General features: G+C 39.1%; 1 protein-coding gene across 3 annotated transcripts in view; it reads left to right on the forward strand.

Moving 5' to 3' along the window:
• The window catches only part of LOC126236178 (probable multidrug resistance-associated protein lethal(2)03659), a 417,284-nt gene that overhangs the window by 391,810 nt on the left and 7,199 nt on the right, over positions 1 to 18,275 (forward strand). For all 3 annotated transcript variants that reach the window (XM_049945275.1, XM_049945276.1, XM_049945277.1), the window contains 2 exons: positions 785 to 914; positions 3,706 to 3,816. In XM_049945275.1, coding sequence (XP_049801232.1) covers positions 785 to 914; positions 3,706 to 3,816 — 241 coding nt within the window. The remainder of the gene's footprint in view (positions 1 to 784; positions 915 to 3,705; positions 3,817 to 18,275) is intronic.

Genomic DNA, 18,275 nt, shown 5'->3' on the forward strand with positions numbered 1-18,275 from the left:
TACTTGAACAATGTTTCTACTTGGTAAATGACTATGTAGGACAATAAACATTTTATGATAATGTTTATATTAAGGCAAAACTAAAAATATTTTCTTTCACCCCTCCTTTTTATTACATTAACATATTAATGGACAGCTCTTGTGTGATGTAAAATCTCTACTTAATGACTGTAATGTATATAGGATGTGCTGTCTATGGAGGACAAAAGTAAAGCCCTTTGGAAAAAAGATGCAATTATAACACCACAAGTATACATGTATATAAAATTGTTCTACTATGTATTCTACAATTTTTTTTATTATTCTGTGGTACTATGTATTGTATGATCTTGTATTATTCTGTGCTACTATGTATTGTATGACCTTATATATTTTTACCTGTACTGTTTTATTTGTATATTCCTGTGTTCCATTTCCTTGGAATGGTTTCCCTTAAATTTACATTACACTTGGACAATATCCATACAATATTTATTGTCTACAGATGGATAAATAAAATAAAATCTTTCTTTCTCTCTCTCTCCCTCTCTCTCTCTCTCTCTCTCTCTCTCTCTCTCTCTCTCACACACACACACACACCCACACACACACACACACACTGATAATGATACACTGTTATTTGCAAATGTACAAAAGTCACAAAGTAACATGTATGTGATCAATGGCATCAATGCTTATTTCAAAGGATAGTTTATCAGCAAATTATAATGTAATAATTATACAGCTTTGCTAGATGATGACATTTAGAAACCTTATTTCCACTGAATGATGACTGTAATTTCAGGACTGACTCACTTATACAGCAAACAGTCCATGAGAGGTTTACTGATTGCACAGTACTTACCATTGCTCATCGACTGCACACAATTATTGACAGTGATAAGGTTCTAGTTATGTACAATGGTAATCTGAAGGTAAGGTTGCATTTTCAATTAGAAAACAATATTATTTTAGAAATATGTAAAGGTAATCCATGTCTTTTGAGATTTACAAGTAGAAGATTACATGCTAATAAGATATCAGACATAGCTCAAGTTGGGGCCCTATTCTAGGTTTTAGATAAACCCTCAGGTCATAGTGCTTCAACAAAATAATGAAAAAAAGCAACTTTGCTGGACATACCAAAAGATGAAGGTAATGCATGGACTGTAAAAAAATATGATTTATTGTGTAGATCCAAACACATCAAATTTTCATTTAGGAAAGCAAGCATAATAAATTTATGTACATTAGTTAATGAATTGCTCAGCATACTTTGACAGAAATTTTACTATAAATACTTATGGAAAAATTTAACACAAAAGAGTAAGTGGTTGTTATTATTTTATCTCTAATACAATAATGATTATTATTTACATAGTCATTTGTAGACAATTTACATTACATAAATGTCATCCAATGTATGTAAAATAGTTCATTTTTCATCACATGGGAAGGTAGAAACAGGAACATATTTACACTCTTGTTCTTTTTCATTTCTTCTTCTTCCTTCCACAAATTAGGTGGGGTCTTGGACCTGAATCCAGATCATGAAGAAATAATCAATGATTCTGAACCAGACAAGGGATTTAGGGTTACAAGAGGCTAGTGAGATTTTCTCTAGATGGCCCATAAAAAATTTGACACAGGCGGGTGCCATGAAAGTACCCATGGCTGTGCCACAGATTTGTTTACATACTTTATCCTCAAAGGAGACATTGGAATTTTAGGACTTGCAGACATAAGTGCCACCACTGTCATTATGAAGCACAGTGATTACTTGACAGAAGGCTTTTACCAACTGCCTGACTCCTCCAACACAAGCTCTGCCAGCAATCCCATCCCAGATGTCCACCATAACGTCCAATCCCTACCGAAATGCAGGAGCCCATACCAGGATCTCTCTCCTGAGTTCATCTCCCTCTTCACACCAATGGCATGCCACACACCCAACAAACCAGCTTCTCTATCCCAATTCATCACTGTTGATACCATCTTCTTATACATAAGCATCCCCTCTGCCAATGGCCTTACTGCTATTGAACACTACATCTCCTGATTTCCTTCAGACTTCAAACCCACTACCCCATTCCTTGTACCACTTACCAGCTACACCTGACACACAACTACTTCTCCTTTGAGGTGGAGGTATATAAACAAATTCACGGACCCGCATGGCATCCTTCTATGCTAGCCTTTCTATGGGCCATCTAGAGGAAACCTTCTAAGATGCCCAAAAACCCGAACCCCTTATCTGGTTCAGATTCACAAATGATATCTCCATGGCCTGGACTGAGGGCTAAGATACCCTATCCTCATTCTTTTGCAACCTCAACATCTCTTCCATCCACTTCACCTGGTCCTCCCAAAGCAATGTGCCACATTGCTTGACTTCACATTCACCTATCTGATGGTTCCATCCACACCTGTGCCATATGAAACTCACTTCCACGCCAAAGAATCACTCCCATACAGCCTGTCCACTCATGGAGGACACATCTGTAGTAACGAGAACTCCCTTGTCCATTACACCAAAACCTTTATGAGGGCCTTCACAGACAATACTACATCCCTATCCCTACCCCCTACCTCAAAAACCTTGTCCACAAACAGATTTTCCATGCCATATCCTTGCACATCCCTAATCCTCCCACCACCTGCAAGAATCAGATATCAGCTACAAAGGAGCAATCCCTTCATGATCCAATAATAGCCTGGACTGGAACAAATGAACACCGTTCTTTGCCAGGACTTTTATTATGTATCATCATTCCTGGAAATGAGGGATATCCTACCCAAGCCCCTTCCCACCCCTATCATAGTGGTATTCCGTCACCCACCCAAACTCTCCAACATCCTAGTCCACTCCACTCCTAACACTTAACACTGGGATCATAACCCTGTGGAAAACTGAGATGCAAGACCTGCCCAATCCATCCACCCAGCACTCCCTACTCCAGTCCTGTTACTGGCTTATCTTGAGGCAGGGACACAAGTGAAAGCAGCCATGTCATTACTAACTCTGCAGCAATCACTGCACAACTTTTATGTGGGCATCACAACCAACCAGCTGTCCATAAGCGTGAATGGCCACTGCCAAACTATGGCCAAGAACAAAGTTGACCATCCAGTGGCATAACATTCAGCTGTGCACAACATGCTTGATTTCAGTGGCTGTCCTGCCACTCCATCCCAGTCCGCATATCCATGTCACCCTTGTTGTGTGCTGTAGCCCACTGGCTGTAGTACCCATGCATCACATGCCTAACTTGCACTACTGCCATCCCTCCCTTCTACTTTCGTAGCTAGCAAACCTGCTGTCTTCCTCTGAGCCACTAGCTATCCATCCCAGCCTCTCTTTCTGCATCTTTTCTCTCCTCCCTCAAAACCCACCTCAACCTAGTCCCCCTATCATCACACAATCCTGGTATGATGTAGGGGCAAAGGTGTATGTGTACATATTTTGTTTATATCAGTACTCTAGCATGACAATGGATTTATTCCAAAGACTAGCAAGTTTTCTTTCTCCTATGTGTTCCTGTTGACAAAATCAATGCTTCTGCTATTCAGTGAATTTTCTCCTTTTCTCATAATTTATTTAATTGTCATTTTGTCGTTATTCCCTCTTGTATTTTGCACTGTTATAAAGCATGAGTCAAGCAAGAGGTATTCTCATTTTTTTACACTGTTTCTTTCATTAGTGCATACTTTTGGATTTAATTTCAGGAATTTGACCATCCGCACATTCTGCTCAGTGACAAGAACAGTATATTCCACAGTATGGTTGAAGAAGCAGGAAAGGTGGTATCAGAAGAGTTGAAGAACATAGCAGAAGAAGTAAGTTATTCAAAACTGGAAATATATCTTACACATATACACTGCCTGACAAAAAGGTGAAGCACCTGTAAGACAGGGTTGGATGTCTGTGTAACTTTGTACGTGTACATGTCATCAGTGACAGGTAAATGATTAAAGCTGAAATTCTCTTTGACAGATAGGAAGGCTACCAGAGTCCATTGTAACTGTTCGTGTTTAATGTTGTTACGTGACTGGTAGGGTATATAAGGGACATGAACCAACAGTATCAGATACTGAATGATCACTATGAAGGACACAGTGATGCCAAACACTCATATGAGACAGTGTTATCGGAATCTGACAGAATTTTAAAGGAGCCTTATTGTGGGTGTCCATTTGGCAAGCTAGTTGAATCATGTAGTATCCAGATTTGTGGATGATTCATGTGTGGCAGTGACCTGATGTTGGACTGTGTAGAAATACGAGGGCAGGCATACTCATTGTCAAGTTTCTGGCTGACCACGTCTGACCGCCATAAGGGAAGGATCATTGTACTGTGCACCAAGCACGTTGTAACCTCTTCACTGGCGACTGCTATCTGAGAACAATAAATGGACTCCTTGCATACAGAGTCATAGGACAACGTTGGTTGGAGACTAGCATCAGCTGAACTATAGAATTATTGTTCCATGCTTAGGCAGCTGTTAACACAACAGAAATGGCTGCATTGGAGTGGTGCCATGACTAGGAAGCATGGACTGCTGATGGATGGTGTTGCATGTGTTCAGCAATGAATTACAGTTCCCCACTGTTACAGATGAGTGTTGTCAGCAAGTGTGGCAGTGACCAGGGGTGCGGTCCCAATTTCCAGTGATTGGAGAGTCACCATGGAGATACTCCTGGCATTATGTTGTGGGAAAACATCAGGTATGACTTCAGGTCATGGTTGGTAGCAACTGTGGAAACTTTGACAACACAGTAGTATGTCATGGGCAACCGGTGACCCCATACTTCGAGCGGCATATTGTAGAGCCATTCCTGAACAGCACAATGCCTGTCCACTTGTGGCACATATATCTATTAATTGGTTGTGTGGTATAGAAGTATTTCCATGGACAGTAGGTGCCTCATATCTGTTCTCAATAGAACATGTGTGAGATCAGCTCGGAGGTCAACTCCATCTCAGTGCCAGTATCCACGATATGAAGGACCGGTTATAATACTTTTGGACCAGGTTGCCTCATGAGAGGGTACAATGGCTTTATGATACTTTCCCCAACAGAATCATTGCATGCATCCTAACTAGAGAGGGTGCAACATCATATTGATAAGTGGGCTCATACTGTTCTTTCTAAATTTAACTCAGTTTTGTAACCATTGCAATACCCTCTCATCCCCTTAAGTTTTATTTCGGTTCCTCCTCCCCTTCTGGGTGCTTCACTCTTTTTGCCAGGCCTGTGTGTGTGTGTGTGTGTGTGTGTGTGTGTGTGTGTGTGTGTGTAAGCTTTCTAGTGGAGACTACTTTTATTTATTTATTGCTGGACTAGTATCGGGGCATGCCCATATCAGTGGCATCTGGATTGCAGAAAACAAAATATCTTTCAAAATACATTTATCTTGGTTATATAGTGTTTTGTGTTACTTAATGTGACTGCTACTTTTTCATGTAATTAACTAAAAAACTTAAAATGGAAAAGAAATATGTCTTATAAACATGCATAACACAAATCTTACAGTATGTGTAATTAAAGAGTAACTTTTACTACATACATTCCTTTAAGGTGCCAACATGTTTTTCTTTGACATTTCAGTAGCATTATTAACTCCATCAAAAAATACATAAAACGGGCCTACTGCATCATTGTGATACTATTATCTTTGATTTTATCTCATATTAGCTGTACATTTGTTAGCAAAGGATTTTCCCTTGATATATTACTCTTTTTTCTTGTGTAAGTTGTGTGCTAAACGAGTTATCAAACAGTGCCATCCTCCAAGTCCCCCTGCAGGGACTTGATCCTTCATTTTAATTTAAATTGTCAAACATAGCTGTGTTGAGAGTTTTTGAATTCATTACCTCTTTTGTTACTCATTGCTAGTGTTCTTCAATGGTGACCACTCATCTCTCCTCTTTTAATTCTTCCTTCTGCTCCAGTGTGTGTTTTTCTGCTGAGATTGTCATTTGCTGAATCTCCATACTCATGTTCAGGAGATCCTCCGCACCCTGCAATTCCCGATTGTGTAACTTCACACCATTGGGAGACCTCTTCACTCCCTGAATGGGCCATTATCCATATTTATTGTACCACTATTTGTTCTGATTATGCACAGTTTTGGTCCTACTTTATTTGTTTAACACACTCAGTTTATTTGTGTTAAATATTGGAATCCTATTACTCAGTTACTAACCAAAGACACATGTTACTTGTGGAGAGTTATGTGGAAACAGTGTCATCTTTGAGGGTGTAATGCTAACATAATTGAAAACATTTAAATAATACATAAATGTACACAAAAGAAAACAGAATACTAATTATTGGAAAAATAGTGTGTGTGTGTGTGTGTGTGTGTGTGTGTGTGTGTGTGTATTAGCACATCTATATGTTAACAAACTATAAAATGTAAGAAAATGTGAATATTTATGTAATGAGTAAAACAAAGAAACCTTAAAATACAATTCACTGTGCATTCCACACTCGAGAGGGATATATCACATTACAATAAGTCTCAAAATGCTTTGGGTATTGTTACTAATAGTCTCAATTTCTTAAACACTGCAGATAAATTATATCTCTGCAATTCATTTTCAGAATTAAAAGTGGAATAATCTTCATTTCTATGTTGTTGTATAAAGCCACTTCATTGCAAACAAAATTCTATTGTTTGCAGCACAAAGAGACTTAGTAAACTGATATAGTTCAAGGTCCTCCTCAAACAATCAAAGGCAAAAATGTTTATTACATTCATGTACTAATGTATAATAATGTAAGTCATAAGTCATACTTAATGAGTTAATTATTTTGACACATAGCAAGCACTGTCTGTACAGTACAGTATGGGCATAATTAATGATTTATCTTTTCAGTTTTATGACCACAGTATCTAGCACACTTCATATTGTATGCAGACAACTTGTATAACCACTGGAGTATATATTCCACACTTCTAAAGTTACATTATTATAGAAGCTACTGATGTTTTCTGTTTGGTTTTTGCTTTTTAAAGTGAAGCAAGACTGTGACCAACTTGAATAATTATTTCATTGTGGTAATAGGTAATGATGACATAAACAAATTAGAGTACACAAAAACAGGCAACAAAAAGTTTAGGATGGAGTAACAACGATATGGAATGGATAGACTGCCACTCATCACATATGATTCATTGAGTGGCAGATAGGCTAAATGAAAGAGACCATTAAATATTATTCAGCTATAGGACAAAGTCCTTTTTCAGGTGCAGACACTAAATTCACACACATTCACATAACAAAAACAGTTCACATACACATGGCCGCTCTTTCTGGGCCCTAAAGCCAGACTTAGGGGCTTCGTACTTATCAATATGAAGTGTTTGTTTATGATTGACTTCTCAATAATTTTAATATTGCCAATTGACATAAAACCATGGTGTGCTACTGAAATGTCAAAGTAAAACATCTCGGCACCTTAAAGACAAAGGAATGTATGTAGTAAAAGTTACTCTTTAATTACACATGCTGTAAGATTTGTGTCATGCATGTTTTCCAGGTGTATTTCTTTTCCATTTTAAGTTTAAGTTTTTTAGTTAATTACATGAAAAAGTAGTAATCACATCAAGTAACACAAAACACTATATAACAGAGATAAATGTATTTTGAAAGATATTTTGTTTTCTGCAATCCAGGTGCCACTGATATGGGCATGCCCTGACACAAGTCCAGCAATAAATAAATAAAAGTAGTCTCTACTAGAAAGAGTTAAATTTACAAGAACAGTATGAGCCCACTTATCAATATGATGTTGCACCCTCTCTAGCTAGGATGCATGCAACGATTCTGTTGGGGAGAGTATCATAAAGCCATTGTACCCTCTCATGAGGCAACCTGGTCCAAAAGTATTATAACCGGTCCTTCATATCCTGGATACTGGCACTGGGACGGAGTTGACATCCGAGCTGATCTCACACATATTCTATTGAGAACAGATATGAGGAACCTACTGTCCATGGAAATACATCTATACCACACAACCAATTAATAGATATATGTGCCACAAGTGGACAGGCATTGTACTGTTCAGGAATGGCTCTACAATATACCGCTTGAAGTATTAATACATGAGGACACAGGTTGCCCATGACATACTACTGTGTTGTCAAAGTTTACACAGTTGCTACCAACAATGGCCTGAAGTCATACCATTTGGTTAAGGAACAGGAGCTGTGGAAAGCCAAAGGAAGAAAAGATTGGTATCTTTTATACAGAAGAGTAGGTTATGAGTAACAGGCTGAAGGTGTTGGTCTATGAGAGCAAATTTTTCTCTCAGTGGGGACACAGCAACTGACCACAATGGGACACCTTGTGTGATTGGGTTTATGGACTTTAGGAAGCATGTAGAAGGTAGGAGTGTGGGAAGTGCTAGAGGTGAGGAGAAAGATGGAATCCAAGGAAAGGTTCTGTGATGAGCCTAATGATTTGAGAAGAGAGTGGAGATCTTGCTGGATTTCTGGTATGGGGTCACTGTAGCAGGGTTTGTAGGTGGATGAATCTGAAAGCTGGCAGAGTCCTTCTGCCAATCAATCCTTGCATCTGAAAACAACTGTGATGGAGCACTTGTCAGCATGTAAGATTATAAAGTTGGGATCGGTTTTTAGTTGGTAGAGTGTGGTTCTTTCTGTGGATTTAAGTTTAGCTTGCTTACAGTAGTTCTACAAGGCACTGTTTGTCAGCTAGGATAATGGTAGTCCAAGGTGGAATTATAAAGTAAACAGGTTGAAGATTTTTTAGAGATGGCACTGTGTAAGCTGCTCTAGTTCATGGAGGGCAAGAGTTTCAATGTGTAACATGGGATCCACAAATTTGGGACTGCATAGCAGGAAAATATTTTGGATGTAGAGGAGGTATGGTTTTGCAGGACTATGTTGTTGAGGTTTAAGGACTGACAGATTCTGAACAGATTGAGGCCATTTTGGAAGGTCGGGTTGCAGCGAGAGATGGTTAATTTGATGGTAAGCCCATTAGGGGAGGTTTCCTTGAACCAAGCAACAATGCAGGGATAGTATGTGGGACTGGGTTCTGGCTAGAGATAAGGAAACTTTTCTGTACTGGTGAAGATGGAAGGAGCAAGGATATATGATGAAGGATAAAATTGCATAAAAATAGCTAAATAATGTAAACATACATCTGAAAAACTTTGTAAACATCACGAAAAGGATAAAACGGATGAAGTGTGGGGGAACAAGATTAAATATGAGGAAGTAAGCTGATAGTGAGAGGTGAAAAACAACTAAAATTGACACAAAAACTCTATGAGATGGAAGAAAAATAAATAAAAAGATTATAATGTGGTTTGTAGGTCTGTGGGTGGATAATTGTAAAGAAGAGGGATGGCAGATGTTACTAGATTAGGTGAAGTTAGTATGCGCGAACTGGAATAGAGAGGAGGAGTGCAGTTTGGAGAGGGGTTGGTAGGGTAAGATACAAGTTCTTAGGACACAGGAAGATATGGAAAATAACACATCAACTTATGTGAGAGTGATGCAGGAAGAGTGATCAGTTTGAAAGTCTGCAATTAATGATATCAGCAAGAGTAATGTGGGACATGGGATGCTGCACCAACAAACAACTCAGTCCAGTAGCCATCTGTTGTGCACAGCCGAGATGGCTGATACAAAATGGCCCATAAGTAGAGAGTACAGCAGGTTTTGAAGTCAACAAACAAAACACAGGACAGAAGGGAAATAAAGACAGACTTTGAATATAGCAATGCAATAGAAAATGCTAATAAAGGAAAACAGCACTGAGTTACAGGATGGAAGAAAAGCCGTCAGGCAAAATCTAATGGCAGAAAATCCAGGACAGCTACTGGACCGTGCTGATTGTTGGTGCAGCATCTCATGTCCCACATTACTCCCGCTGATATCGTTAACCATAGACCTTCAAATTAAACACTCTTCCTGCATCACTCTTGTGTATTCTCACATGTTATTTTCCATACCCTCCTACACCATAAGGACATGTATCTCACCCCACCCTGCACTCCTTCTCCTCTCTATTCCAGTTCGCACATACTAACTTCACCGAATCTAGTCACATGTGCCATCCTCCTCCTTCACACTTATCCACCCACAGACTGCAACCCACATTACAATCTTTTTATTTACTTTTCTTTGATCTCATAGTGTTTTCACATCAATTTCAGTTGTTTTTCCCCTTTCACTGTTAGAATACTCACTCATATTTCATCCTTTTCTTGTTTTTTCCCATATGTTTCAATGTACTTTGGCTAATTTTTTGGGTGTATTTTTACATTATTTACCTATTTTTATGCATTTTTATCCTTCATTATATATCCTTATTCCTTCCATCTGCATCAACACAGAAAATTTTCCTTATCCCTAGCCAGAAGCCAGTCCCATATCCTGTCCCTGCATTGTTGCTTGGCTCGTGGAGCCCCCCCCCCCCCACCCCCAACACCCCCCCACCCCGCCCCCCAAATGGCCTTACCATCAAATTACCCATCTCTCACTGCAACCCCGCCTTTCACAATGACCTCAATCTCTTCAGAATCTGCAGTCCTTAACCCTCAACAACATAGTCCTGCAAAACCATACCTCTTCTACGTCAAAATATTTTCCTGCTATGCAGTCCCAAATTCCTGGATCCCATATTACACATTGAAACTCTTGCCCTCCACAAACTAAAGCAGCTTACACAGCGCCATCTCTAAACAATCTTCAACTGGTTTACTTTCTAATTCTGCCTTGGACTACCAGTATCCACCACCTTTACACCAAAACTCAAATCTTCCCCACATTCCTTAACAGCTGACAAACCCTGCCTTGCAGAACTATTACATTTACTGCTCCCTCAAAAACTCCCTCCCACTACCATACAGAAAACAGAACCACAGCACAGCCACAACTCTTTTCCCCAAAAGCCATAGTGCCACAGAAGTATCAGTCCTTTCCAAAGGCCTCATTTTTTGCCTCACTCTCAAATTCAGACATGCAAGACTTGTAAAAGACTTTCTCTCTTTCTCCCAGTCCCTACAGTGGGAACACTTTTTTGCAACAACCCTACCAATCAGACTCAATCAAAGACAAATGCTGAACCCCACCTGATTCAGTTCACTTCTCCATCAAACCGTGATCCAACCCCACTGCCCCCAAATCATCCCCTGTTAATTTCCCAGAGCTTCTTAACCTCGAACCTTGCCTGACCATCATTCCCCAAATCCCTCAACATGCAAGCTAATCTTAAATCCACAGAAAGAACCACAATCCACCACCTAAAAACTGATCTTGACTTTATAATCTTACATGCTGACAAAGGCTCCATCACTGTTGTTTTCAACCGCAAGTATTAATTGGTAGAAGGACTCCACCAGCTGTCAGAGTCATGCACCTCCAAACCCTGCCAGAGTGACCCCATTCCAGAAATCCAGCAGGATCTCCAGTCTCTCTTCAAATCATTAGGCTCATCACAGGACCTTTCTCTGGATTCCATCTTTCTCTTCACCCCGTACCACTCCCCACACTCCTATCTTCTACATACGAGGTGCGGCTAGAAAAAAACCGGACTGATGCTGGAAAAAACATTTATTTACAATAATTTACAATTTCATGTTATCTCCTTCAATGTACTCTCCTCCTCGGTCTCTACACCACTCCATACGAATTTTCCACTGTTCATAGCAATGCTGCAGATCATTTTCGGTAAGTCCATACATTACTTCCGTCGCTTTTTCTTTTACTGCTTCAACAGTCTCAAATCTAGTTCCTTTCAAAGCTGACTTGACTTTAGAGAAAAGAAAAAAGTCACATGGGGCCAAATCAGGTGAGTAGGGTGGATGATCTAAGATGGGAATGTTGTGTTTTGCCAAAAACGTCTTCACTGACAACGCACTGTGAGCTGGGGCATTGTCTTGGTGAAGGATCCATGACTTTTTTCTCCACAAATCGTTCCGTTTTCTCTGTACTCGCTCACGTAGGGTAGCCAGGACGCTAATGTAGTAATGCTGATTCACTGTTTGTCCCTCTGGTACCCAATCAATGTGCACAATCCCTTTGATGTCAAAAAAAACAATCATCATTGCCTTGAATTTCGATTTTGACATTCGTGCTTTCTTTTGTCGTGGAGAACCACGAGTTTTCCAATGCATCAATTGGCATTTAGTTTCGGGATCGTAAGTAAAAAACCACGATTCATCGCAAGTAATAACATTTTGTAAGAAGGTGGGATCACTTTCAATGTTTTCCAGGATGTCAGAACAAATCATTCTTCGGCGTTCCTTCTGTTCAATTGTGAGACACTTTGGAACCATTTTTGAACACACTTTGTTCATGTTGAAACTTTCATGAAGAATCTGCCTAACACTTTCCTTGTCAACTCCTGTTAACTCAGACACTGCTCTGATTGTTAAACAGTGATCTTGTCGAACAAGTTTACCGATTTTTTCAATGTTTGCATCAGTTTTTGCTGACAATGGTCTGCCAGTGCGAGTGTCATCACTGGTGTCTTCCGGCCATCTTTAAATCGTTTAAACCACTCAAACACTTGTGTTCGCGATAAACAATCATCGCCGTACACTTGTTGTAACATTACAAACGTTTCACTTGCAGATTTTCCTAGTTTGAAACAAAATTTGATGTTAACACGCTGTTCTTTCTGTAAACTCAACATTTTCCGATGCACAGACAAAACGTCAACTACTTAAAACAGACGCCACGGGCAGACTGAGTGCAGGAGGCAGATGAAACTCGAGCAGTAGGCGGAGCGAGAGTCACGTGACAGGCCATGCAACTTTCAGCCTTATTGCATTCGTTTTATTGTTTCACCAGTACTAGTCCGGTTTTGTTCTAGCCACACCTCGTACTTTCTTGAGTCCATAGATCCAACCAACCAAGGCACCCCATTGTGGTCAGTTACTGTGTCCCCACTGAGAGAAAAACTGCTGTCATAGACCAACACCTTCAGCCTATTATCCACAACCTACTTTTCTATATAAAAGATACCAATCTTTTCTTCCTGCTCCTCTCCACAGTTCCTGTTCCTTAACCAAATTTTTATTTATTTATTTATTTATTTATTCTTTGCCCATGGACTCCAGCTGAAAATTCAGCTGAGAGTATTGGGTGTGTCATACAATAGGCTATTAACATCAAACTTGATTTCATTATATATAAATGAAACAAATGATTAAACAGAAATAGTCCATAATCATACAAAGGTATTACATGTTTCACATTATATGTACACACAAATCCAAACAACATACATGATAATTTTAAACATACATTTCAGTAATGATATAACATATTAAACACCATCTTAGTATTCACTCAAACTGTATATACATTTCTCTGTGAGATATAGTTTCAAATGATTTTTAAAACATTTTAGGTCTGTTTCTTTTTTAATGATTTTGGGGAGTTTATTAAAAAACCTTTTGCCTGCTTCTTCTGGGGCAGTCATAGACAGTTTTAGATTTCTGTTTATCATGTAGTAATTTTCATTTCCTCTTGTACCGTGTTTGTGTATATCTTTATTTAGGAGGTGTTTATCACTTGACCTTACCGCCATTATGCTTTGGTATATGTACAGTGAATATACTGTCATAATATTATAGTGTACAAAAGCTTGCCTACAGGTCTGTCTTGGTGGTATTTTTGCAATGCATCTCACTGCCCTTTTCTGAATTGTGAATATTCTTTTTAGGTAGCCAGCTTGTGCACTCCCCCATACATGAACTGAATAAGACAAATGTGGGAAGACAAGTCCATAATACATTGATCTGAGGATTTTATCATCCACAGTCTTAGCTGTTTTATGCATGATGAAGATCTGTTTGTTTATCTTTTTACACAGTGCATCTATGTGCTCCCCCCATCCCAAATGTTTGTCTATTATAGTTCCTAAAAAATTTGTGCTGGTTACTTCTTTAATAGTCTTTCCATTTACATTAACATTTATATTATAATTTTCACTATGCTTGGTCTGAAATACTACATTCATTGTTTTAGACTGATTCATAAACAGGTTGTTTTGTGTTAAATATTTATTTGCATTTTCGATAGTCAGGAGAGCTTCCTTCTCAAGCTCCTCCTTTGTGTCAGCTGTGCAAATGGTTGTTGTGTCATCAGGATTGGCACTCAACCCACTACTACACTATGTGATCAAAAGTATCTGGACACACCCAAAAACATACATTTTTTTTTACATTAGGTACTCCATATCAGCAACCTCAGTAGTCATTAGACATCATGAGAGAGCAGAATGGGGTGCTCCACAGAACTCACGGGCTTCGAACGTGGTCAGTTAATTGCGTGTCACTTGTGTTATCGTCTGTATGTGAGATTTCCACATTCCTAAACATCCCTAGGTCTACTGTTTCTGATGTGATAGGGAAGTGGAAATGTGAAGGGACACGTACAGCACAAAAGTGTACAGGCTGACCTCGTCTGTTGACTGACAGATACCGCCAACAGTTGAAGAGGGTCGTAATGTGTAATAGGCAGACACCTATCCAGACCATCATACAGAAATTGCAAACTGCATCAGGATCCACTGCAAATATTATGACAGCTAGGCAGGAGGTGAGAAAACTTGGATTTTGTGGTTGAGTGGCTGCTCATAAGCTACACATCATGGCAGTAAATGCCAAACAAAGCCTGGTTTGGTGTAAGTAGTGTAAATATTGGACGATTGAACAGTGGAAAAACATAGTGTGGAGTGACAAATCACGGTACATAATGTGGCAATCCAATGGTAGTGAGTGGGTATGGTGAATGCCCGGTGAACGTCATCTGCCAGTGTGTGTAGTGCCAACAGTAAAATTTGGAGACAGTGGTGCTATGGTGTGGTCACATTTTTCATGGAGGGAACTTGCACCCCTTGTTATTTTATGTGGCACTATCACATCACAGGCCTACATTGACGTTTTAAGCACCTTCTTGCTTCCCACTGTTGAAGAGCAATTTGGGGATGGTGACTGCATCTTTCAACATGACTGAGCACCTGTTCATAATGCACTGCCTGTGGCAGAGTGGTTACAAGACAATACATCCCTGTAATTGACTGGCCTGCACAGAGTCCTGACCTGAATCCTATAGTACACATTTGGGATGTTTTGGAACGCTGACTTCATGCCAAGCCTCACCAACCAACATCGATACCTCTCCTCAATGCAGCTCTCTGTGAAGCATGGGCTGCCATTTCTCAAGAAACCTTCCAGCACCTGACTGAATGTATGCCTGCAAGAGCGGAAACTATCATCAAGGCCTAGGGTGGGTCAACACCATATAGAATTCCAGCATTACCGATGGAAGGCGCCACGAACTTGTAAATCATTTTCAGCCACGTGTCCAGATACGTCTGATCACATAGTGTATATGCAATATACACCTATGATATGGAAAGGGCAGTAACTCAACCAGTTAGAATTACATAGTTTGCAGATGACATGTGTGTGTTTGCTTAGCATTTAGTATTACAAGAGGCAGTGAACAACATTACATCATTGATAAAGAACCTGAGTCGGTGGCTTCGTGGAAATGGCATGATGATGGCACCAGAGAAATCTTTGGTAGTCTTATTCAGTAGGAATGGTTATGTATGAAGAAATTGTTTAATACATGTGGATAATAAAATAATAAAAGTTAAAGCACTTATTCAGTTCTTAGGAATGGACAGCAAGCTTACTTGGACAGCATGAGCAAATGCTTAATATTATTTGATCACTCACTACAACATGGTGGGGAGTGTATCCTTCAGTGCTGCTGCTCCTATATCGCTCTCTCATTAGATCCAGATTGAATTATGGATGTACTTACTACAAATATACAACCTGAAAAATGTTAGAGAATCTGGACAGATTGCAGTACTGCTGTACACAGACATGCTTAGGAGTACTGAAAACCACACCAACAAATGCACTCCTGGTGGAGTGCAAGAGATGCAACAACATATAAGAAGGAGGGTGCTCATGGAACAAGAAAGAGTAGAGACATTGTCATACTCACAGCATCCAACTCATCAGATTCTATGCCTGTACCATCCTTCTCCAAGAACTTGGAGCAGAAAACCTTTTGATTTCATTTCAGCATATAATGATTCGGTAGGCGAATGCAAAGATATTTCTACAAGTATACAGTGGCCTGTGTACCAGTATGACTATTTAATCAGCAAGGATCACTTCTCATTCCAAATTACAGAAGGAAAGTCTGATTTCTTGGAGACAATTACAGCAGTGCAAACATAAATGGAGGAAACAAGACAATGGGTAATCCACATACACACAGATGAATCAAAGACAGCAGGGGAAGGCAATACAGGATAGGCTATATTTAGTCCACATCTGCAGATAACCCAAAAATATACAGTAATGTTCAAAAGTATTTCAACAACATAAAACTCATTATTATTTCTCTTAAAATAAAACACTATCAAACAGTGTCTTGAATATAGCGGAGAGTATGACTGCAATTATTTAAATGTGTCAGGTTGTGTCTTGTTTGTTTTAACTTTGTGCTGCCTGATGAATGTGACTATCAGCGAGCTCAAAAGTATTTTGATGCACTGTTTGCTCCATCAATTCGTAGACGTTACTTGCTTCTTAGTTCTGATTTGTCCTGATATTTACTCACAATGATTATTTCAATATGCCGAAGGAATATTCCACTGATTTTAGAAATACTGTGATAAAGTGTGCTAACAAACACTTCTTCAGTCTTTGTTCCTTATTTTTGTAATGCTCTAGGTTTCCGGTCATTAACCCATTAGCTAACACCAAACATCACAAAGATTTTGTTAGAACACTGTGCCACATAACTATGCAATATGTAGCCATCATTTGCAGTTAAGAAGTTTGAAATGGTTTTATAATTCCCTTTACACAGAAATTTGCCATTTACTAAATAATTATTAGTAAAACTGTTGTGAAACTGATCATGATATAAGGTTATTGGCCTGTCATGGTATTCTTCTGGCAGCTTCCAGCTTTCCGTAAAATTACTGAGAGCTTGACAACTGCAGCATAGCCCAGGAGCAAACAAAAGAATGATGACTAAACAAATGCTGAACATATTTTATGTCAGGAACCTTCGTCTTCCCTCACAGGCTTATCAAGCATCAGTGGAGGAAATGTAGTTCTTGTATATCGGCACTCAAATAACCTGTAATTTTTATAGGCTTCTTTCCGTATCATATAAATTGCTTCAGTATAAGGAAGAATACAAAGGTTACACAGAAGAGCAGGGTGTATATGCCCCGGGACAACCGGGAAAGACCCAGGAATTTTTTCATCTGGAAGAAAACTAGGAAAAGCCCGGAAATTTTTCAGAATTCCAGGAATTTTTCATTGTTTTAGTTTTCAGTTAAACTCCTATAATTTTGACTGATAAGAACTGATACTCTAACAAATAACATTACTGTATTCTGCTACTGCAGAATAATACTGCAGCAATAAATCATAAACGAGAGAAAAACAAAAACAAAGTAAAACTTTAGTTGCAAAGGAAATATGCCATTTACAACAACAAAACATTGTGCAGACACAAGCATCTGCCAACAGTAAAATGTGTCAAAGGCCTGAGGACAAAGACTGTGCGATACTTCATAACAACAAATTGCTTCTCACGAGCGATTAGCGTGACGTCACAACTGTTTATGTTAGGTTCATTTGAGCAGATGCCAGCAGTCTCATGTGCATTTGGCAGTTCAGTGCCAATTATTAGTTTCAGTTTTCAGATTTTATTTTATTTCCACTTTTTGGCAGGCAAGCAATAATTGCCTTGCAGAACAATGAAGTTATTTTCGTCAGTTTGCTAGAGAAATTTGGTTTTTTTCAACTTTTCCATTGAGACAGTAAGTTTATTAGAAACAAAATGTTTCATTCCACACAACTGGCTGATTTCAGCTGCTTGCTGAATTTTAAGTGCATGTTTTCATCTTCTGGCATGTATGGTATTATGGCAAACCCAATGTGAGATAGCACAGCACTGGTATTCGAAGAAAATTTACATCCTGAAAACCGCACTGAAAAGCTTGATACCAGGTTGGGACCTACTTCATTGTTTATATGGATATACAAATGTTCATTTCAAGTTGAGTTGTATCTTTGAGTATGATTTACAAAATTCCAATGCTCTTGGAGTATCTGCTAATGTCCTCTTTCTTTTATCTCTTAACGCTTTATATGTACAAACATATGGGGTTCATATGCCTATTTCTTACAGGTTGCGGGAAAATAATGCGAATGGTGGTTTGAAAAGCGTTACTTTCAAAGTAAATTTCCTTT

Source organism: Schistocerca nitens, chromosome 2 (genome assembly GCF_023898315.1).
Source record: "Schistocerca nitens isolate TAMUIC-IGC-003100 chromosome 2, iqSchNite1.1, whole genome shotgun sequence".
In the NCBI taxonomy this organism is placed as follows: domain Eukaryota; kingdom Metazoa; phylum Arthropoda; class Insecta; order Orthoptera; family Acrididae; genus Schistocerca; species Schistocerca nitens.